Genomic DNA, 24484 nt, shown 5'->3' on the forward strand with positions numbered 1-24484 from the left:
ATTTCTCTGTAATGCTTTTGTTCTGAATACATAGTACTTTGCTTAACTGACTGGTCACTGGTCTCCCCCCCCCCACCCCCGTCGTTCGTGCGCGCACACACACACACACACGCACACTGACAGGCGCTGAACTGAAGTCTGTCCTTTTGAGAGCATCACAGTGGATTGCAAGAATCTGCAGCCTAAATCCCCAGTCTGGAGGGAGAGAATTGTGAGACTCCATCCCAAGAAAGGTGATGGCTAGAGGTCTGAGACTTACATAGGGTGCCCTTCAATAAGCCATGAAGGGGTCGGAGGTGCAGTTACGTTGGGGACTGTGACGTAGGTACTATCCAGTGTGAGTGTGGGTATCACACTCCACCCCCGCAAGAGAATTGGATGTGGAGCTGGTCAAAGGCCCATGTGTCTCCAGCTTCATATTCTGGGGATAACAGGGCCTGGGAGCTTGTGATCCAGGGACTTTTGTGCCAGCTGGCCAGCCTGAGGGGATGGGGGGACATAAGGGTTATAGGGATCCCTGGGGTCTATTACCTACATACTAGTCTGCCACAGAATGCCGTGTGAGATCTCTGTGTCACACTGGACATCGTATGCATCGCAAGATAGATGTATGGGAAATCTGTGGGGAATTGTGTATATATGCTGACGATGGTCTCTAGGTCTGAGAGCTAAGGCAGGTTACCAAAAGGTGACCCACATATTCCTGCCCAGCATGGGGCAAGAGACACTTCTCACTTGGGCTGGGCACCTGCATGAGTATCAGATGGTTCACAATGGACGCTCACTTCTAGTCTGAACAAAATGCTAATCAGTGGATTGGTTGGGGAGGGGTCAGAAAGAAAGAAAACCAGCAGGGGCATCCTGTTTTCAAGTAAAGACAAAGACCCTTTGGAACTCTCTGGGTGCAGCAGACAGATGCCAAGGGGAGAAGGGAAATTGCCAGTGGGTTTGCGTCAGGAAAAGAAATCTCAGCCAGGCTTGGCTGAAACCATGGGGAAGAACTTTGGGTGAAATAGGCTTCTTTAGACCGGAGAAGAACTTGCTAGTTACATTTAGGCCCTAGAAAGCATGTCATGATTTTATTTTATATGTAGCCATTTGTCTCTACTAATTCTGCTTGCTGTTTCTCCAACCTCTTTCCTTTGTTAAATAAACTTCTTAGATTTGCTATAAACATATCTAAGTGCTGTGTGTTAAGCCAAAGCTGTGCTGCAGGGTTTAGTCAGTAAGCTGTAGTTCAGGGGTCGGCAACCTTTCAGAAGTGCTGTGCCGAGTCTTCATTTATTCCCTCTCATTTAAGGTTTTGCGGGCCGGTCATACATTTTAACATTTTTATAAGGTCTCTTTCTATAAGTCTATATTATATAACGAAACTATCGTTGTATGTAAAGTAAACAAGGTTTTCAAAATGTTTAAGAAGCATCATTTAAAATTAAATTAAAATGCTGATCTTACGCCGCCAGCCTGCTCAGCTCGCTGCCAGCCTGGGGTTCTGTTCACCTAGGCCGGCAGCGGGCTGAGCAGGTCCTGCGGCCGGGACCCCAGACCTGGGTGGGGAGGTTTCAGGGGTCAGGGCAGAGGGCTGGGGTGGGGTGGGGGGTTCAGGGATGAGGGCTGGGGTGTGTGGGGGGGTCAAGGGTCAGGGCAGAGGGCTAGGGGTATGGGGGTGCATGGCAGAAGGCTGGGTGTGTGGGGGGGGGTCAGGGCAGAGGGATGAGGCTGTGGGGATGCAGAGCAGGGCTGGGGGTGTGTTTGGGGTGGGGGGGTTCAAGGGTCAGGGCAGAGGGCTGGGGGGTATGGGGGCTGCAGGGCAGAATGCTGAGTGTGGGGGGGGATTAGGGCACAGGGCTGGGGTGCGTGGGGGGTGTAGGACAGAAGACAGTGTGGGGGGGATTAGGGCAGAGGGCTGGGGTGTTCCCAGCCCCCTGCCCTGAGCGGCTCAGGGCAAGGGGCTGGAAGAGATATGCCTGTTCCACCCCTACCTCTCTCTGTCCCCTCTAGGGAACTGCCTGCACGCTGTTGCTCTTCCCCCCCCTCCTCCTCACTAGGGCCATCAGCTGATTGGTGCAGGGACGGAGAGGGGACGGGGCAGAAAGCACCACTCTGGGGGAAGAAACGGGGGAGAGGGAAGCTTGGTTGCCGCAGGACCAAGCTTCTGCCTCCTGCCCTTGCAGGGGAGAGCGGTGGGCGGGGGGGCTGAGTGGGGCTGGGGGCCAGGACTGCAGCAGGCGGCTGCGTGCCGCTCAAAATCAGCTCGCGTGCCATAGGTTGCTGACCCCTGCTGTAGTGTATGGTTCCTTGGGGAACAGCAGGTCTGGTAATTCTGAGAGTGTCCACAGGAGCAGGGGTGGGATGCTACAGGGGTGCTTGGAGGAGTTGGGGTGTTCAGCCAGTGCATGGGGTTGCCCATTCTGCTTTTCTCCAGTTGTGTGCTCCTAGAGGTGAGGGCAGCCTTGACCCTCACTGCTCTTGCTTATCCCAAATGGGTCCTGCAGGAGGACACTCCTCACCCCAGGCCCCTTAGAGCTTGTCACTGGGCCCCCCGCTATGAAAGCTCTCCCAGCTGCCCCCAGCACAATACCAGCTAGGCCACCTCTGAACCATGCCCTGAGAACATCCTGCATATGCTTGAGCTTCATGCTTTCCACTTCTTTGCCCTCGTCTCCTGCCCTGACCGTAAATCGCAGGCCTTGCTGCCACCTACCCCAGGGCCAGGAACCCCAGTGGGCCAGTCTGTGCACCACTCTGGTTCCACGGCCCTCTGGGGATATTGGTTGGTGAACACAGATGCATACTTGACATGATTCATGGAGTGACACCCATACCTTCTGCGCCAAGGGGGAGACCCTGGCACACCCTAGGGTATATTAGCCTGCAGCCCCTCTTCCAGCACTTTTCCCCTCCCCTGTTGATCCTAGCACTCCCTATGTGTGGCCCCATAAAGTCATAAGACCTCCTCATTGACCTTCTCCTGGTGCCAACCATCGCTCCTGCAGGTGGATGTGGGGGGGGCTATATTTCTGGTCCCTCATCAAATCACACCTGTGAGCAGAGTTCCACTGACTCCTTAGCCACCTGAGAGGAGCGTTGGGCACTGTCAGGGGTTCTCTGCTCAGTGTCCCTGGCTGGATCCCTGATTTTTGTTTTGTCCTCTGACCCTGGTTTTCCCTTGGTTGTCCCCAAAATTCATTCAGTGGTTCCTCCCCTTGGTTGAGGGAGCAGATCTTCAGTTGTAGTCCCACCCATCCCAACACCCGCAACAGGTATACCCCAGCCCTTCCACCCCTGTGTTCACAAGGGTTTTCAAGCAAGTACTGTCAATCGAGGCAAAAGTCCATTCCACAGTGACACAAAAATCCAGGCTGGGTGCTGCATTTCTAACATGTCCCTGTGAACTTGGTCCTAGACTCAGTATCCTGGGCTGTTGGTATAACCCAGTGTGGCAATTCTTACCTTGTTGTGCTACATTAATATGCTAAGCTCCACCCACCCCTCTGCTGTAAGCAACTATTATCTGTGGGAAACTAACACACAGGCTAAGGGATATGCTTGAGGTCACGTAGCACATCTGTGGCAGAGCCAGAAATACAACCCAGAACTCCTAGTCTCTGCTTTCATTGCTAGACCACACTCCCTCTTATGACCTGAAGAGGAGAAGTGGGGCTCTGTGGGCCAAAGTAGTGTTAGGCAGTGTGGTAGAGGCTTTTAAGAAAAACAGACCTGCCTAGACCTGAATTTCTAATGTAGTTTTTTTTTAAAAAGATAGAACAATATCCTGTTCTTTTGCAGGGTGAAGGAACCTTGCGCCTTTCTTACTTCTCATAAAAAAAAACAACAATTTTGCTGATTTTGCTTTTCCTTTGCAGGTTACCTTTAAAGGTCAATGTAAATAGTGCATGGGGTATCAGAGTCTGTGATTGTCTTGGTTTTGAGAACTTAAACCACAAGCTCTTCCCTGTTGCAACATATTACAGGATCAGAAGCCCATGCTGTGAGCTTCCTATTCAGTTGGCCAAATGCTAACCCCGGGGATACATTGGTAGGGAATGGAATCGGTGCATGCAACTGACAATAAAAATGTGAGAAGTTTGTGGCTACCTGCTTAGTTCTTGGCAGGAGCTGTACAGAAATGAGAGGTTAACCTGGTGTAACAGACACTGGCACCAGAGAGAGAAGGCTCAACTGGTCTTTATTTCAGATTACAGCATTTTCACTGTTCCCTGGCCTGCCAATCTTCCCAACCCCTTCCTCCCCCCCGTATATTGGATGTGTTCACCCACTGCCCAAGTGTTACTCAGTTCCTGCTGCACCTCCTGCTCTTGCTCGAGTTCCATCTGAGTGGGATGTGATGTCTATACAAGTCAGATCACTGACCCATCTATTTCCCCCTGACGCACAGTAGCATGGTGTTCTTGTGGCCTAGAAGTCACATCTTTTCCTTCTTCTCGTCTCAGAATCCTCATAGAGGGGAGCCTGAGGAGGGGAAAGGCCCGTGCCAGCGTGCTCTCTCAAATGCCTCTAGTCCTTCTGCGCTCTGAGGAATATGCTCATGAACACAGCAAGACTCTGCAAGAATTGCAGCCTTGCTCTCTTTCGCACTCTTCCCCCAGCTGAAGGGGACTCAGTTAGTCCTCTCCTGCATTTGTTCTCTTGAACAGCTCTAGCCTAGAGAGCTGCAATGTAAGATGCGATGAAACAGTTATAATTTCCTTTCCAGTCTTCCTAGTAAGTCTCTGGCCCTGTCTACACTGTAGCAGCATAAATATGGTTCTATGGTATCAGCACTTCCTACATTCACAGAAGTGCCTTTCCATCGCTGTAGTTCACCTTCCATTGACCTAGCTGTGGCTGCCCTGGAGGTTAGGTCAACCTTATGATGTGCTCAGGCTTGGGGAAAAAACCCAAGCAACCCAAACCTTACCTCTGCCAGCCCCAGTCAACAACACCCAAACCTCCGGCATGACAGGGACCAGCCGGGCCAAATGTGAATAGGTGGTATTTGTGGCACTGGCCTGGCAGTTAAACTCCTCCAACCCCCATCCCTGAGACGTCTGCCATAACCACTGTAACAGGGCAGCCACCTCTGGAGCGCCCCCTTGTGGCCAGAGGCCACTCAGCTGCACCCTGCCTCTGTGTCCCCTCTTGGTTGTTCAGTTACTCCGCCATCATAGTCCGAAAGGTGATTAAAACACTCCTCTTCTGGGATCCAGTTTATTTAGTCTTTGCACAAACTAACCCTCTTGGTGCCAACGCCAATTCAATGTCTTCCCCCTGCCCCCTTGGTAGGGAGTCCTCAGAGCTGGGGCCCAATTCAAAGTCTTCAGGCCCCAACCCCCATGCATTGTCTCTCTCCCCTTGGGTAGGAAGTCCCCAGCCCTCCTCCCAGGAGCTGGGCACCAAGTCACCACTCACTCCCAGGCTTTACCTGGCTGGAGTTCCACCTCCTGGTCAGGGTTTTCCCTGATGTGCCCCCTGGACTTTCCCTTCTCTTCCGCTTCCCGCTGTCCTCCAGAAGGTCCCATCCAGGCTGTTAATGTGGCGCAGGTGGAATGGAGCAGTTCCTTCAGTAATCAGGGCTGGCAGACCCCAAACCTCCAGCCCTTCAGGAGCAAGCCCCCATGTTTGTGTGGATCACTGCTCTGGGCTGGCTGAGCTAAGCGTTGGATTGGTTTGTGTGTGTTTTTGTTTTTATTTTAAGTAATGGTAACGAGACCTGTTCTCCTATTTACAGACTGCAGATCACATGCTCTGTCTAGTTTAAGGAAGATGTGGGCAGGCCAAGCTTCCTAGTGCACAGGGCCTCAAAATTCTTTAATCCAGCCCTGGTTCTGTGATGGATTTACTGTGGTTTAGAGCTCCCTGATTCCTCAGAAGAGCTCTCTTCAGCTTGCCTCGGATGGTGCATAATACTGCTTTCCTGAAGCTGCTGGAGAAGAAAAAGAAAATCACAGGGTCCAAGCAGCTGTTGAGGGCCGAGATGCACAAAACAAGCTCATTGGTGATGTGGAGAGCCTGCTTCCACTGTGTGCTGGAGATGACATCCAGCTGAGCCAGGATGTATGGCACGCGGACAAAGTGATAGGGGGCAAAGCACACAGTGAAGATGACCAGGACCACAAAGGTCTTTGTGATGGCCCTGCTGCTTGTCCTTCTGCTCTGCTGCTGAACTTTCCCTGAGGAGACTTTGTGGAGCTTGGCAGATATCATGCCATAAAAATAGAGGACGAGCCCCAGGTGAATGAAGAAGGTGGCCACGGCGACCATGTTGAGGGCTGCCCCCAGTGGGTGTTTGCTCCTGAAGTGGAAGCACTTGTTGGCACAAGGCCTTTTTTCCCTAGTCTCGAAAAAGAAAGGCAGCGTGAAAATGGCATAGGCCAGCCAAACCACCCTCGCAGCTACTGTGCTGCAAGGCAGGGTGTGGATTTTAAACTGCTGGAGAGGCCGAATGATCTTCAGGTAGCGGTCCAGGCTGATCAGGCTGAGGAACATGATGCTGACGTACATGTTGAGGTAGAAGAAAGCACCAACTACCGTGCAGAGGATCAAAGGGCCGCTGTGGTTTTGATAGGCCACCCGGAAGGGTAAGCAGAGGGAGAGCAGGAGATCCGACAAAGCCAGGTTCCTCATGTACACTGTGATGGAGGTCTTCCTCTGCGTGTGGTGCCAGAACACCCAGAGGGCCAGCATGTTGCTGAGCAGGCTGATGATGAAGATGAGAGAGTACATCACAGGAAGGGTCACTGCAAGGAAGCCATCTTGGATATCACAAACGGAGCTGTTTGTCTGAGGCTGTGTGAACTCAGTGGCAGGAAAAAGAGTGCTCCAGGAGCCCATCGTCTGCACTCCAGGGGTCTGGAAAGACAAGGGAATATGCGGTTGTTTGAATCCCCATACTTATTAGGTGTTCATTCACTTACAGGGTGAGGGGTGTATAGTTACTCATTCCCCATACTTAAGTGCCCATCACTATGGTATCTGGGTGCACTGTGGCATTAGAAACCGAATGTCATTGGTGAAGCCAGCACACTAGGCACTGGGCCAAGGAGCTGTAGGGCCAGAAGCATGAGTCTGTACAGCTTGAGCTAAAGAGCCAGCCCCTGCATGCAGCTGCTGCTGTGACACTCACACCCTCTTTCCCAGAACGAGCCACACACCACACTGCTCAGTGGATTGGTTACACTGAAGTGCCTGTGGGGAAGGCCCTGTCCTCCTTAGCAGATTGGCCACTTCTGGGTATTCTGAGTCCTGCCTCTGGGTGACAGAGTGGACCTTTTGACCCCTTTTGCTCTTGCTCTGTAGTGCAGGCTGCTGTCCCAGATGGGATACTAGACTTGAGATCCGATCCACTCTGGCAAGTCCTTTGTTCTTATTTTAGAGTTGAGATTTACTCAGCAGAAATGACTTGTATCCCATGCTTCTCAGGCAGAAGCAACCGGTGAGAAAGCAGCATCTTGTTGAGGCTCATAAATTGGGGACAGCCTACATGATGGTCATGCACAGAGCCCCATCAGTTCAGTGCCTATGAATTCATGATGCAGACTAAGACCTTATTAACAGATGTGAGACTGTCTCGCTGCAGGAGGCTGGTTGCATCCGAAGAAGTGGGTATTCACCCACGAAAGCTCATGCTGCAAAACATCTGTTAGTCTATAAGGTGCCACAGGATTCTTTGCTGAGGCTGGTTCAAGATCTCTATAGTTTTACAGTGTCACAATCCCAGAGCTGCTACACTCCAGTACCGTTCTCCTTGCCTCACCTTGGAAACCACAACTCAGTATCGTTATTCTCTATTCTCCTCTCTGCAGCACCTCTCATTTAACCTCTGTGGGCTCACTCCTCTCTGAACGCCCAATGGGGCTCCTGGTGAGGATGAAATTAAAGTAGATCATTGGGACTAAGAGGCACCATCAAGGAGAGCAGCAAATCAAGCAGGTGTCACAGTATTTACATCCAGATTGCACAGATTGGTTAGCTGCGAGCATTGTTATCCCTCCACCACTCAACTTGCATTCCCCAGCTGGTGACTCTGAGTGCAAGACAGCATTCATTATTGCATGTTAGCAATGGCTAGAAGCCCCAACGAGCATGGGACTCACTGCTCTAAGCACTGTAAGGGCCGGCATTAGGCCTATTCCACCAATTCCCCCAAATCGGGCCCCGTGCCTAAGAGGGCCCCGGGCCCAGTGAGAATCCCTTCCCTGGCTAGAGGCGCCTTTTTAATTTTTACTCACACGGCGGTGCTCTGGGACTTCAGTGGCGGGTTCTTCACTCGCTCTGGGTCTTCAACAGCACTTTGGCGGTGGGTCCTTCGCTTGCTCTGGGTCTTTGGCGGCGGGTCCTTCAGTGCCGCCGAGGACCTGGAGCGAGTAAAGGACCTGTTGTCTAAGTGTCGCCGAAGACTCGGAGCACTGTCCAGTGAGTACAAGCCCCACGTGTTTTTTTACATGTGTGGTTTTTTTTTAAGTCAACCCTGCCGGGGGCCCGTCAAAACTGTTCAAATTGGGGCCCGCACTTCCTAAAGCCAGCTCTGGCTGCAGGGAATACATCACATCTCTCTATGTGAGACAGATGCTTGTATATCTATCATTCTCTATAAAGATAGTCATGTACCTTTAGTTGCTATTTTTCTCACTGTCTCTGATACTATGGGATAGTATTAAAATGGAAAAAAGTCAATGATGGTTATGAAGGAGATTAGAGAGATACAATGTCAGATAGTAAACAGTCAGTATGAAAGTTTTAGAGTTCACTTAAATAGCTGAAAGCTAAGAAATAAAAATGACACAAGATGACAAAGCGCCAGGTTTAATTTTTAAAGCAAATTTTACTTAACATTTTCTACTGATGCCCAGGCAAATTTCCGTCTATGCAGAGCCCTTCCCTTCTATGGTGACAATGAATACACAATGTCAAGTAACACACAGACTGAAACAATGTTAATGTCAGCTACCCCACTGGCTCTGCAGTGTAGGGAGTGCCCCATTCATCCCAATGGGGTGTTGACACAGAAGCTGGATGACAACAGCCTTGCTAGTGTTTGCTATTTCGCTGCTGAATGTTTTAGCACAAACTTTCCAGGAATGTGCTTATCTGTGGCTGCTGGATAGAGTGGCGAATGCTGGGGCATGCTGGCTCACTAGCTACTGACACAGGCTGCAGAAGTGGGGAACTCAAGAGTCCAACCTCTCCCTGCCAAGTGTCAAGTCAGCTCCAGCTGAAATTACAAGGGGGAAGGGAAAATATGCATCCTCTCCCAGATGTCAAAGTCTTGGGGAAGGTCACCCACCCACACAAGGCCCTAACAACCTCCTCCACCTTCCAAGGTGCTAAAACCTCCAACCCTACCCCCACACACACATCTTCTGCAACACAGTTATCAACACACCCATCTCCAACACAAAGAAAACAGGGAGTGGGGGGAGAAACCAGCATAGACAATGACATTACTGTGGAATAGCGCGAGGGACATAGTGCTGACTGGATTCCTTGCTGTCATGTTTAATTTGTTTAAAACCTCAGACTCTTAGATCACTTGAATCAGTCACAGAGTTTCTGTTCTGCTGCACTGGGCTGATGTGGAACCCGGGCCAGTGTGTCACAGAGGACAGGGGTCCTTGTGCAGATCACTAGGCAAATGCAATGTGCAGGAGCAATCACATGCAAAATGGGAAATGACTGCCTTGGAAGGAGTACTCTGGAGAGGGATTTGGGAGTCATAGTGGATCAAGTATCGGGGGTAGCCGTGTTAGTCTGTATCCACAGAAACAACAAGGAGTCCAGTGGCACCTTAAAGACTAACAGATTTATTTGGGCATAAGCCTTTGTGGATAAAAAGCCACTTCTTCAGATGCATGGAGTGAAAATTACAGATGCAGGCATTATATACTGACACATGAAGAGAAGAGAGTTACCTTACAAGTGGAGAACGAGTGTTGACAGGGCCAATTTGCTCAGGGTGGATGTAGTCCACTCCCAATAATTGTGAGAAGGTGTCAATTCCAGGGGAGGCAAAGCTGCTTTTGTAGTGAGCCAGCCACTCCCAGTCCCTATTCAAGCCCACATTAATGATGTTAACTTTGCAAATGAATGTTAGTTCTGCAGTTTCTCTTTGAAGTCTGTTTCAGGTTGGGGGGCTGTCCTGCCTCCCAACGTCTGTGAGAGTGAGGGATTGTTTTCCAGGATAGGTTGTAAATCGTTGATGATGTGCTAGAGAGATTTTAGCTGGGGGCTGTATGTGATGGCCAGTGGCATTCTGTTATTTTCCTTGTTAGGCCTGTCCTGTAGTAGGTGACTTCTGAGTACCTATCCCGCTCTGTCAATCTGTTTCCTCACTTCCCCAGGTGGGTATTGTAGTTTTAAGAATGCTTAATAAAGATCTTGTAGGCGTTTGTCTCTGTCTGAGGGATTGGAGCAAATTCGGTTGACACAAGAGATCCACTTCCTGGTCACTACAGTACAAATAAGTGATAGTCACATAAACACCACCCTATACCAGAAACCTACTGACCGCTATACTTACCTACATGCCTCCAGCTTCCATCCAGGACACATCACACGATCCATTGTCTACAGCCAAGCCCTAAGATACACTCAAAGTAAATACTCACCAGCAACTACACACCACACCACACAAACACTAACCCAGGAACCAATCCCTGTAGCAAACCTCGTTGCCTACTCTGTCCCCATATCTACTCTAACGTAAAGTGACCATACGTACTGGTTTTACCAGTACAGTACTGGTTTTTTGGACATTGGTCTGGTTAGTTGTGAGATGTAACCAGTACAGTTTAGGACTACAAAATCAAAAATTATTAATTTATCAAAAGATTGAGTACATCAAATCAATCCTTGATAAACCAGCCTAAATCATTTTTATTAATTTATCCTAGTTTTAGTTTTATTTTACATGACGGTTCTCGTCATTGGATCTTGGCAATACTCGGCATTCAGCACACGCACTCTCACTATATTGTGGCCGCGGCGACTCTTCGATAATACTCCCGCGCATTACATACAGCCCGACCGTGGGAACTCGATGATGACGTCATCACACAGGGTCCGCCAAAATCGACCAATTCAGTGTTAGCTTCGGACTATAAAAGACCCTCCGCAGCACAGGACAGGCACCAGTGATCTGGCATCTTCGGACCATGACTCTGGCCCTCAGAGCTCCGTGCTCTCTCAGTTACTCGAGCTTTTCACTCCACTGTTTTCACGGCGCACCTCGCTGCTTCGCCAGGACCCGATGACTTCGCCCCCTTGGACCAGGATCGACGCCTTCGCCCCTTTGGACCAGGACCGGCGTCTTCGCCCCTCCTCGATCCTGGACCGGTGACTTCGCCCCCTCGGACCAAGACCGACATCCGACAAAGTTTGTAATAATTGTTTATTTTTGGACACCTATGGTGCCAAAACGACGAAAGTGCGTCTTCAATGATGAGTTAAAATCGAAATATACATTCATCAAAGCAAGTACTAATAATGACAATAGTGAGGTGGAATGTGTAAAATGCAGAAGTGTATTTTCTATTGCAAACAGTGGAAAAACCGACATTGAAAACCACATACAAACAGTCAAACATAAATGGGCTGTGTCTGCAGCAATTGCAAGTACGAGCGTGACATCATATTTTAAGAAAAAACGATTTGAAGATGCTGAAAGAAAACTAGGTGCAGCTGAAGGTTTATGGGCGTACCACACAATAATGCATAATCACTCATTCCGATCAATGAATTGTACCTGCAAACTGATTAAAACATGTTTTGATGCCAGGTTTACATATTCTAGAACAAAATGCGAGGCAATAGTTACTGATGTGCTGGTGCCTTATGCAAAACAGTTATTGGAAGAGGATTTAGATGCTGCAAATTTTATTTCTATTTATTCGGATGCATCAAACCACAAGGAAGTAGAGTTGATTCCCATAATAATAAGATATTTTTCATACCAGTCTGGAATACACGTCAAAATTTTGGAAGTAAGAGATTTGCCAGGTGAAACATCTGACATAGTTACTGATTATATTTTGGAAATGTTAAAAAAGTATCATTTAGATACCAAGGTACTTGGATTTTGTGCTGACAACACCAATACTAACTTTGGAGGAATGCGAAGAAGTGGGAAAAATAACATTTTTACCAAGCTGAAATCAAATTTGGGTGGAAGAAAGCTTGTGGGAATTGGTTGTGCCGCTCATATTTTGAACAATGCTATACAAACTGCAGCCAACTGTGTACCAATTGATGTGCAAACTTTCATCACCAAGATTTATTCATACTTTTATATATATACAGTGCGCATTAATGAATTGAAAGAATTTTGTGAATTCGTGGACATTAAATATAAGAAAGTCTTGGGATACAGTGCCACACGATGGTTGGCGTTACGACCCGCGATTGAGCGCGTCCTACAAATATATCCTGCCTTAAAATCATATTTTGCCTCAAACGAGAAGAGCCCCACAATTATCACAAATTATTTTGATAATTCAGAGACAGAGTCCTGGCTTTACTTTTTGCATAACGTGTCATCAATGTTCCACAATGCTATTTTGAAAATAGAAGGACAGGAGATTTCTATTATAAAAACTATCAATATTTACAGTGACTTAAAAACAAAATTAGCTGACAGAAAAGCAAACGTTTTCTTGCCGTTACAGGTGCGGCAAAATTTGAAGCAGCTTGAGGAAGAAGGCATATTAAAACCTGCTATTTTCAAAGAAAAAGTGGTAGAATTTTATGACACATGTATTCAAAATCTAGAGGAATGGGAAGGACCTATTAAGCATACCGAAAAATTCAATTGGGTTTTGTTAAACACTAAACTCACCCATGACAACATTCAAGTTTGCAGTGATTACATTCTTCAGTATTTTTCTGAAATCAATTTAGTAGAAGATGAACTGTTTGATGAAACCTGCTTTGTCCTGCGCTACATTACAGATGAAAAAATTACTCACTGGAGACAAAATTCTGTACCAGTATCGAACAGATGGATTAAAATATTCAAAGCCTTCAGTGAAAATGATGTTTCCTACAAAAATATTGGCAAATTGGTAGAATATTGTCTCTGTTTACCAGGAACCAATGCACCTGCCGAACGTCTTTTTTCTTTGATGAACAATATCTGGTCCAGTGATAAAACTCAATTACATATTGAAACTTTGAAATGTTTGCTGTTTGCTAATTACTAAATATAATTTTAACCAAACTTGCATGGAATTTTATAAAAACATCCAGGAAAACAAATTATTATTAAAATCAATCCACTCTTCACAAAAATATAAGCAGCAAAATTAGGAATGTAGATTAAGTACTTTTGTACCATTTTTTATTAAAACCATTTTGTTTTACTGCTACACTTGTTTCTTTATTACTTGGATCCCAAAATCCTAAGTATACAATTATGTACTAATCTACCCATATCAAATATTTGGTTTTTTTTCGCAAAATTACTTTCATAATATAAATAAAAGAAGTACATTTTATTGTATTCTTTCACTTAAAGAAAAAAAAAGTTAAGCATATTCCGCAATATTTTTTCAACTTATATTCTACGACAGCGACTATTACTCATGCTGGCTGAGCTATTTTAAATGTCCTGGTTTTAAATTTGAAAAAAATGGTCACCTTACTCTAACGACACCATCAGAGGACCCAACCACATCAGCCACACCATCAAGGGCTCATTCACCTGCACATCTACTAATGTTATATATGCCATCATGTGCCAGCAATGCCCCTCTGCCATGTACATTGGCCAAACCGGACAGTCTCTACGTAAAAGAATAAATGGACACAAATCAGACATCGGGAATGGTAACATACAAAAGCCAGTAGGAGAAAACTTCAATCTTCCTGGACATTCTGTAACAGATTTAAAAGTAGCCATACTTAAACAAAAAAACTTCAGAAACAGACTTCAAAGAGAAACTGCAGAACTAAAATTCAGTTGCAAATTTAACACCATTAATTTGGGCTTGAATAGGGACTGGGAGAGGCTGGCTCACTACAAAAGCAGCTTTGCCTTCCCTGGAATTGACACCTCCTCATCAATTATTGGGAGTGGACTACATCCACCCTGATCGAATTGGCCCTGTCAACACTCATTCTCCACTTGTGAGGTAACTCCCTTCTCTTTATGTGTCAGTATATAATGCCTGCATCTGCAATTTTCACACCATGCATCTGAAGAAGTGGTGCTTTTACCCACGAAAGCTTATGCCCAAATAAATCTGTTAGTCTTTAAGGTTCCACCGAACTCCTTGTTATAGTGGATCACAGTCTAAATATGAGTCAATAATGTAATACTGTTGCAAAAAAAAAGTGATCATTCTGGGATGTATTAGCAGGAGTGTTGTAACAAGACATGAGAAATAATTCTTCCACTCTACTCTGCACTGATTAAGCCTCAGCTGGAGTACTGTGTCCAGTTCTGAGTGATACATTCAGGAAAGATGTGGACAAATTGGAGAAAATCCAGAGACGAGCAACAAAAATAATTAAAGGTCTAGAAAACATGACCTATGAAGGAAGATTGGCAAATTTGAGTTTGTTTAGTCTGGAAAAGAGAAGACTGAGAGAGGACATGATAACAGTTTTCAAGTACATAAAAAAAGGCTGTTGCAAGGAGGAGGGAGAAAAATTGTTGTAGTTAACCTCTGAGGATAGGACAAGAAGAAATGGGCTTAAATTGCAGTAAGGGAGGATTAGGTTGGACATTAGAAAAAACTTCTTGTCAGGGTGATTAAGCACTGGCATAAATTGCCCAGGGAGGTTGTGGAATCTCCATCATTGGAGATTTTTAAGAGCAGGTTAGACAAATACCTGTCTGGATGGTCTAGATAATACTTAATCCTGCCATGAGTGTAGGGGGTTGGATTAGATGACCTCTTGAGGTCCCTTCCAGTCCTATGATTCTATGTGGATGTGGATGTGAGTATGCATGCACCGATATGGCTAGGAGTGTCAGTATACCAACAAGTATGTGACACCTGGTGAGAGTCTGTATGTGTGTGTGAGAATATATACTGTCCTGTGTGTGTGTGTAGCTGTAATCATTATATGAGTAAGTGTGTGTATCAACTGACTTGTTTATAAATATGTACTTATAACTTTGACCATTTTATGAGTGTGTGAGTACACATATATGTGTGCAAAGTGATGAGTACAAGCATCTGTCCCCAGCTGTTTCTATTAAGCTGGTACACTTTTCTCCCTACCTACCTGTGAAAATTCTGTTTCAATAAATCATAGCAGAAAATGACCATCCATGACTATCAACCAACCTCAGAGAATCCAGCCCTTGACAGAAACTGTAGAATGACTCAGCTCACCCCAAGAGTCACTGTGAAGGCAGAAAAAGATGGGACAGCTTCACCTACCTCAGCAGCTCCTCTCTGATCCCCTGCTTGCTGCGATGGGGGTTTCTGCTCTTTGGTCGTCCCCTTTAAACCTTTTCGTGGGGTTAGAATTTCCTGAAAGTGACCTTTATTGGCCTGCCCTCCTCTCTCTCATAGCTGTATTGGTTGCTGTTGCTTTGGGTTTTTGCAAGGGGATGTGGCTTGATAGACCCAAAATGTAACCCACAGTATGCCGATCACTGGATGGGGGTGGGAGGGCTGCTGCGCACGAAGATCAGACCTGAAACCGCTTTCTTTAGAGTGAAACTGACAAGATTAAAAACAAGTGCGTGTTGCTGGATGGGGTGTCACCTTAATAGCTCTAATGGCACTGACTGGTGCTCAGAAATAAAGAGTCAGCTCAACTCAGCTAACTTGATTTACACCAGATGAGGTTCTGGCCCATAGAGCAAAATCCACCCTAGCAGTGCTGGGGCCTACTGAATGTAGCAGCTACTCACTGGCATGTAGGGCCCTATCCTGCTGGCTGCTGAGCACCTGCTTTGAGGTACATTGATATCAAAGGAAGTTGAGGACACTCAGAACCTGGCAAGAGGTGCTCAGCACTTCATGAGATTGGGCCCTATTTTCTGCTGATGCAGCTGTGGTGCACCCTGCTGTAACATCCTGGGGACACCCTTGTCACAGCCTGGTCCAGTTCCATTCTCTGAATGGACACCAGTCTGTTGTGATGGGATCCACCTGCTGATGATCCCTCTGGGTCTGTGCAGTGACTGCTCATTGTTCCTATCTCTGCTTCTCTCAGGTGCAGACCCCATCTCCAGGGATTTCTCTACACACACACACCACCTCACGGCTTTCCCATCACTGCCCTCTCCCCCCGGTGGTCAACTAGTTACATCGCAGTGTTGCCAATGTAGTCAAAACATTAATACACACTTTAAAAGCATGTTCAGCATTTGATAAAACACATACCTGAAAAATCATAATAGGTTTGAAAAGAATGAACAAAGACTAGCTTCCTCACAGAGCGGTTGTTTTTTATCACAATGCTGGCACATTTGTTTCGGTGATGTTGGCCAAACTTATAATTTCAAATTATGATTTGCAACCAAGGTCTGAATGCACTCTCCCCTGACAGCTAGTGATGAGCCAGGCAGAGTGTGTGTGTGTGTGTGGCGAGGGGGTGGGGGAGTTCAGGACCAGAATGTATTTATGTGAACACACCTAGGTATCTGGCAGACAGAGCTGTGCTGCCCATGTGATCAATTTTGGCTGGTGGTGTGTCAGAAATCACTTTAGTACTGAATGTAGGGGGTGGTGAAATGTTATACTTATTGTATGAGTAAAGGACAGAAGGTCTGTACTTTGCCTGTCTTGATTGAGGGGGTCACCCTCAGTGCTTAATTTTTGCCAACTCTGAGCCCCGGCACATCTAGGCTTGGCAGTTCATAGCCCCAGGACCTCTGGTCTTACTACAGCAGTGATGAATGTAAAAAACTTGCTTGAGCCCTGGCACCTCTTTCATTACACATTAAGCACCCTCAACTGAACTGAACTGCACTCGCTAAGCAGGGGATTTGCATGCCAGATCCCAGTGGAGAGAGAGAGAGGGTGGGGGACAGGTGTTTTGCTTGGTGGTGTGAGCTCTGCGTAAGAGTCACAGGCACTGTGTGACCTGCCCCTCTCCCCTATTTAAAGATTTAGCTGATTACGCTCTATAGAGAGTATTTTGTTTTTTTAAGTAACCACAACAGCTGAAATTACTGATAATCAGGTCTAAGTGATGACACCTGCTGCGGGACAGTGTTTCTGTGAAAGAGACTGTCCAGCCTGCACTAGAAGTTAGGTTCCCCCACTGAGAGCTGGAGCCCAACACACAGAGGTCACAGTGGCAGGTGGCAGCAGAAGCTGATGGCACAGTGGAGTGAACAGTGGCATGACGAACAACAGTGGCCAGAGCAAGCGGCCAGAGTGAGTTGTGAGTGGCTGAAAGAACAAACAAGGTGCCTTCTCTGGGTCTTCACCGAACAAGGAGAACAACTCTGAGTGGGGTGCAGTGGAGGGAAAAGGGAGGGACACATTAAAGGAGCATTTGTTTGTTGGACTGAGTTTTAGTGACTTTGCTCCAGAATGCTAGATTTGTGACTGCAAACTTGTATGAATATACATTTCCTATTAGGCAAAGATTTTTAAAATGCATTATTTGCCAAGGTCACTATCTCATATTGTCGCTATCTTGGGGAGTTTCTGTACTAAACATTTTTATTATTATACTATCATTCATTTTTATATAAGAACATAAGAAAGGTCAAATTGGGTCAGACCAATGGTCCATTTAGGCCAGTATCCTCTCTTCTGACAGTGGCCAATGCCAGGTGCCCCAGAGGGAATGAACAGAACAGGCAATCATTGAGTGATCCATCCCCTGTTGTCCACTCTCAGCTTCTGGCGAATAGAGGCTGGGGACACTCAGAGCATTCCATCCCTGTCTAACCTGACTAATAGCCATTAATGGACCTATCCTCCAGGAACTTATCTAGTTCTGTTTTGAACCCTGTTATAGTTTTGGCCTTCACAACATCCCCTGCAAAAAGTTCCAAAAGTTGACTGTGCGTTGTGTGAAAAAGTACTTATTTTTGTTTGTTTTAAACCAGCTGCCTATTAATTTCATTGGGTGACTCTGTGTTCTTATGTTATGTGAAAGAGTAAATAACACTTCCTTATTCACTTTCTCCACACCAGTCAAGATTTTATAGATCTCTGTCATATCCCCTCTTAGTTGCTTCTTTTCAGGTACAAAGTTGTTTATAACCCAGTCCACCCCTCCCTCAATGTGGAGAGGACAATGTACCAGCTCTTGTTCCTGAGCAGATTCCCATGGCACTTCAGCCAAAATACACTGTTTTAGGTAAAACATAAAACAGATTTATTAACTACAGAAAGATAGATTTTAAGCAATTATAAGTAGTAAGCATACAGATCAAAGTTGGTTATCAAAGAAATAAAGTAAAATTGCAATCTGAGTTCTATAAACTGGACAGGATTTGAATCAAGCAGTGTCTCACCCTGATAGTACAAGCAGGTTACAGATCTTCCATACATAGGCTGGGACTCTCCTTCAGCCTGGGACCACCTCCCCAGTTCAATCTTTGTCCTCCAGACGTGTTTCCAGGTGTTGAATTCCCCTCTTTTATAGTTTCTTCCAGCTTCTAGAAAGACTCTTTGCTATGACATGAGTCAAGCAGTCTCCATTGTCTATGTCAGGGGTAGCCAAACTTATTGATCCACCAAGCTGCATGCTACAATCTTCAGAAGTTCAAGAGCCAGGGCACACCTGCCAGGGGTTGGGGCTTCAGCCCCTTGGGCGGTGCCTGCCAGGGCTTGGGGTTTCAGCCCCACTCCTGCTGAAGCCCCAAACCGCAACAGGTATGATACACAGGACTGAAGCCCTGAGATCCCCTGCCCCACATCCCTGCTGGGCAGAAACCCCTATCCTACCACCCTGCTGCAAGGCAGAGGTTCCAAGCTGTGTTACCTTTAAGAAGCGTGCCTGCATGGCTGCACAAGAGGCCATCAAGGGCCATGCACCAGCCATGCAGGCGCACACATAGGTGAGAGTGGAGAATGTGATGGGGGGGGCAGTGGGGTGAGGTGGGGGTGCAGTAATGGGGACTTGGGGGAGCTTTATTGTGTACCTCCCCCTCACCCCACAATGTGCCTCAGTTTCCCCATTTTCCAGATGGGAATAATGATATTGACCTTCCTCTGTAAAACACTGAGATTTATAAATGAAAAGCACTAAATATTGTTGGCTTTTTGATTTGTGTTTTAAAAGGAAATGACCAAAACTAGGACTAATGGAAATGTTTTTGTCTGATTTCAAATGACAACAATTCCCTATTGTGGATTTAAGCCTCCCCTAGCAGTGTTTGCAAAGCTTTTAGTGGGCAGGAGGACATGTGTTTTATCTAGAGGCCTGATCCTGCAAAGTGTTACTCATGTAGGTGTTACTCATCTGAGTGGCCTAATAGAAAGAAGTGAGAGAACTTCATGTCAAGCAAAAGTTTGCCTGAGCCCTTCTGTTTGTAAAGTGCTGTGTAATTTTACAGAGCTACGTGTGTTTCACTGTAATAACCCAGACATTGGAACATTGTATGTGTGCATGAGAATCTGAAGGTGAACTTGAGTGTGCTACTTTAATTGTCCAAGCTGATCCAGTGTAAAAATATAAACAACATGAAGGTTGAATAGTCTATAGGACTTTAAAGTGCTTTGTACTGTTAATACAAGAGGATTTTAGTAAGGGGAATTTGAGTGATTTTTTTTTTAAATTATTTTGAGCTTGGTGTCCTGATTTAAAAAGAAACAGTTACTTTGATTTCTAATATTGTGGTATTATATTGTACATTCTGTGATAAACTCAGGACAGACAGCTACAAGGGAGAGGTAGAAACCAGTCTCAGAGTGTTAAAAGGCCCTCCTCCCTATCAACTGGGGGGTAACTACGGGTCAATCAGGTTCAGCTGAGAAGGGGTTGTCAAGGTATCAATTAGAATCAGCTGAGAGGGAGCTACCTGAAGTTAATTAGGATCAGCTGATTCCAACTAAGGGCTGCCTGAGACCTTTGTAAACCCTTCCCTGGGAGGAAGGAGAGGTGGGGGAGGAGAGAGAAGGAGCTTTTCTGCTTGGAGGTTAGGAGCAGCAAGACAGTGAGCCTCACCAGGAGGAGAGGCTGTATTCTCTCCCACAAGGGAGACGTATACTCCAAAAAGGACTGGTGGAGGAAAGGAACTGACTTCCCCTGGGTCCCAAGGGCGGGACCAGATTACCCAAGCCTGTCTCACCAGGGCTAAAAGCAGCGGAGGCTAGGGAGACCGAGAAGGTGCCTTGCCACAATTCAGATGAGACCTTTACAGATGAAGCCATCTGAACATTAAATATCTCAAGCATTTTGCATAAGAGGAAAAGATTCTTCCTATCCAAAATTCCCTTTCTCCTTCCAAACTACTGTACAGTGCTCTCTGTGCTGTTGGGCTAGCTGGCTGCTGACTTTCCTCCCAAGAGGTGGCTGCATTTCAGTGGTGTATTTATATGTATAGTTTGCGAAGCATGTACTGATCCTTGTGGAAGGAGGCTGTAGGAATGAACAGATAGGTACTGCAGATGTCACCTGGAGACAGACCTTCCCTAAGATCCTGCTAGGTACTAGTAGTAGGACATTGTGAGCTCTTGGTGGGATAAGGGCTACCATGAAAGTACAGAGGTGATGGTGCACATCTACATATTACCTCAATATTGGTGCTGCACATAACAAAATTCATTCTGCACGTGGATGGAAAAAATTTGAGGGAACACTGGTTCCGTGCTCTTTCCCCCTCTCCTCCCAAGGCTGGTAGGTGGAGGGGGGTTAGGGGGCTCTGCAAGCCACACTTTAACTGTAAAAGAGCCACATGCACCTTGCGAGCCATGGTTTGGCCACCCAGGGATTTCCCTACACCTCCCCTGAATTTCCCCATCATCCCTCCAGTGGTCAACTAGTTACATACAATGTTGGCAATGTAATCATTGGTTGGAAATTTGAATTGAAATTGAAATATTAATACACACTTTAAAAGGATATACAGTATATGATAAAATACTAGTACCCGAGAAAGCATAATAGGTTTACAAAGTATGAACAAAGACTAGTTCCTCACACAACTGTTGTTTTTTATGATAATGTCTGTGCATTCATTTTGGCAATGTTGGCCAACCTAATAATTTCAAATTATGATTTGCAAGCAAGATCTGAAGGAGCTCTTTCCTGACAGCTAGTGATAAGCCAAGGGATGGGAGGGTAGAGGGGGAAAGGCTTCAGGACCAGACTGTATCCAGCAGACAGAGCTGTGTTATCCAAGTGATCAATTTTGTCTGGTGTTGGATTACAAAACACTTTAGTAATGACTGGAGAATCGTATTGGCTGTCACTGGATGTGGTGCAAGGAATGCCAGGAGCTGGGACTCCTGGTGCCACAGGTGAAGAATGTAAAGCACACAATCATCACTCCAAGAGCTAGAACCATGCTGGAGAGGACCTCAAAGGATGCCAACTGCTGCCAGTACGTGGAAAACCTGAAACAGAAGCCGGATCAGGGCAAGGCGTTCGAGGTGACGTGCAAGTGGGACGCCAGCAATCACTTCCTCCCTGGGGGCAGCTTCACCCAATTTGCCAACTGGAGGTTCATTCACAGGGCCCAGCTCAACTGCATTCCACTGAACGGAGCTGTCCACCATGGGAATTGGGACAAGCAATGCAGGAAGTGCAGCTATGCCAAAGAGATGCTACCCCATGTCCCATGTAGCTGCAAGCCCCATTCCAGAGCCTGATAGCTGCGATGTAATGCCATCCAAGATTGCCTAGTCAGAGCCATCCTGCAACCTGTAAGGAAGGTGGCCATGAACTCTGGCAGCCAACTGCGACCAGACATCGTCATCACCAATGAGGGCCAGAAGAAGATCATGATGATGGACGTCACAGTGCCCTTTGAGAACAGGACCCAGCCTTCCACGGTGCTTGAGCTCAAAAGGTGGAGAAGTATGCCTCTCTGGCCAAAACCTTGAGAGCTAAGAGTTACCAGGTTCAGACACACACGCTGATCGTTGGAGCCCTGGGCACATGAAGTCCCAGTAATGAGCGAGTGTTGCAAGAATGCGGAATCTGCAATGCTACGCTTGGCTGATGCGGCAACTCATGGTGTCGGATGCCATCAGGTGGTCAAGGGACATCTATCTAGAACACATCACTGGACATCGGCAATACCGGGAGAGATGAGCTGGAGTGCCAATGAGGCCTGGTCTACACTAGGAGTTTATGTCGAATTTAGCAGCGTTAATTCGACTTAACCGTGCACCCGTCCACACCAGGAAGCTAATTAGTTCGACATAGAGGGCTCTTTAGTTTGAATTCTGTACTCCTCCCCGACGAGGGGAGTAGCGCTAAATTCGACATGGCTATGTCAAATTAGACTATGTGTGGACGGAAATCGACCTTAGTAGCTCTGGGAGCTATCCCACAGTGCACCACTCTGTTGATGCTCTGGACAGCAGTCCGAGCTTGGATGTTCTGACCAGCCACACAGGAAATGCCCAGGGAAAATTTGACACGCTCCGGCGCCTTGTGGATGTTCTGCAGGACCGCAGGCAGGAGGACAGAACTCCCCTGCACTGTATCTGCAACCGCCCTCCCCCGCCACAAAGTCCCAAACCCCCCTCACCCAAAGTAACAAGAAGGAGGGGCGACAGGGGCCGTGAAAACTGTCACTGCACCCCTGCAGAGTGCACAAATACAAGAAGGCTCTCATTCCGTAAATGTTGAGAAGTCCTTCCCTTCCTGGCTCACCGAAGCCCCAATCCCAATTTCATCCCCTAACTGTGTAGTTGATTATTAAAAGTAGTTTGCTGTTAATTACTATTTCCGTCAAGTTTTTCTACAGAAGACTGTCTGTGAAGTGGGGGGAAGAGGGTTGTTTATTGCATAGGACAGTCACCTTTACCAGGGTACAGACACGGGGGCAGGATCAACAGCAGGTCACACACACAGTGCAGTCAGTAGGCACCTTGGTCGGTCTGGGAGGTGTTTTCCATGTTCTGTGTGGGTGGGGGGTACGTGACTTTGTGGCATGGGAGGGCGGTTACAGAACTTATGCAGCGGTCCTTGTCCCGGACCACAGAGCCACGCAGCAGGGGAATCTGTAACCGTCCTCCCCCGCCACAAGGTCACGTAGCCCCCTCACACAGAGTCCCGAAAAGGAGGGATGGCAGGCTCCGTTGAAACAACCAGTCCGGCACTGCAGACCGCTCTAGGAGCAGGAGCCTATCATTCCTCGAGTGTAGAAGCAGTGTTAATATCACTGCACACCCTACCCACCACAGTCTGCGTCCCTGTTTCAACCCTTTAACGTGAATTCATTAATAAAGAAAAGGTTGTTAATTAACAATGTTCCATTAACTTTATTTTTAAACGTGTGTTGGAAGGGGGGAAACATGGTGAATGGGGTATGTAACCGCAGAAGAAAGTCAACAGTAACTGAAGCAGGGGCAGGTTCAGCTTCTCTGTAAAGAAACTGAACAGTCACAGGTTACCCTGCTCCCTGAGGAACCTAGATTTCAAAGCCTCCCGGATGCACAGCGCTTCCCGCTGGGCTCTTCTAATCGCACGGGTGTCTGGCTGAGCGTAATCAGCAGCCAGGTGATTTGCCTCAACCTCCCATCCCGCCATAAAGGTCTCCCCCTTGCTCTCACAGAGATTGTGGAGCACACAGCAAGCTGCAATAACAATGGGGATATTGGTTTCGCTGAGATCCAAGCGAGTCAGTAAGCTCCTCCATCTCCCCTTGAGACGTCCGAAAGCACATTGAATGATAACAGTTACCCAAGACCACCCTCGACACATTTTTCCCCCCAGCATGCATTGTGGGGAAATCCCAGAATTCAAATGGGCAGCGGGGACTGCGGGAACTGTGGGATAGCTTCCCACAGTGCACCGCTTCCAATGTTGACGCTTGCCCCGTTAGTGTGGACACACAAATTCGACTTTGTAAAGTCGATTCCACAAATTCGAATTAAGTTAAATCAAACTAATCTGGTAGTGTAGACATACCCTGAGAAGCAAAATTGGAACGTAACAGAAATACTTCTCTGATGGATTATATCTACTAAGGGACAACCCATCCTAAATGCTCAATTACTGAGGGACAATCTACACTTATTCCTATATTTGCTTTCTACAACCAACTTTCTCTATAACTTATCATGAGTGATGTACCCAAGTATTTGGATTCTAATATCTAAACTGTATTGTTAAATTTATCTAAATTTAGGTTATTGCAGATTATGTACTATAGGTATTTTATGAGTTTTTAAACAGACTTTGTGGATAATCTCAACACTGTACCCAGATGTACAGACACTCTTTTCTCAACTTGTGTATTATATAATTTTAACATTAGCCTAACAAAAATTTTAAATCTGTTGATTGCAGGGGTAATGAAATGTTATCCTTATGTATGAGTAAAGGGCAGCAGAACTGTGCTTAGCCTGTCCTGATTGAGGGGGTCACCCTCAGTGCTTAATTTGTG

The 24484-nt window shown here is 46.7% G+C and overlaps 2 protein-coding genes across 3 annotated transcripts in view; one reads left to right on the forward strand and one right to left on the reverse strand.

The window, feature by feature from the left end:
- Nucleotides 1–24484, forward strand: part of TMLHE (trimethyllysine hydroxylase, epsilon) — a 103021-nt gene that overhangs the window by 42539 nt on the left and 35998 nt on the right. The gene's annotated exons all lie outside the window — the stretch shown is intronic.
- On the reverse strand, nucleotides 5769–6834 carry LOC120371678 (probable G-protein coupled receptor 34). The gene has a single exon (XM_039487715.1). It carries the CDS (start codon nucleotides 6832–6834, stop codon nucleotides 5812–5814), a length of 1023 nt encoding a protein of 340 aa, XP_039343649.1. The 3' UTR covers nucleotides 5769–5811.

The sequence above is a fragment of the Mauremys reevesii genome, linkage group 9 (genome assembly GCF_016161935.1).
Source record: "Mauremys reevesii isolate NIE-2019 linkage group 9, ASM1616193v1, whole genome shotgun sequence".
In the NCBI taxonomy this organism is placed as follows: domain Eukaryota; kingdom Metazoa; phylum Chordata; order Testudines; family Geoemydidae; genus Mauremys; species Mauremys reevesii.

Coding starts and splice junctions, on each gene's coding strand:
- LOC120371678 (XM_039487715.1), bottom strand. CDS start 6,834: ATGGGCTCCTGGAGCACTCTTTTTCCTGCCACTGAGTTCACACAGCCT.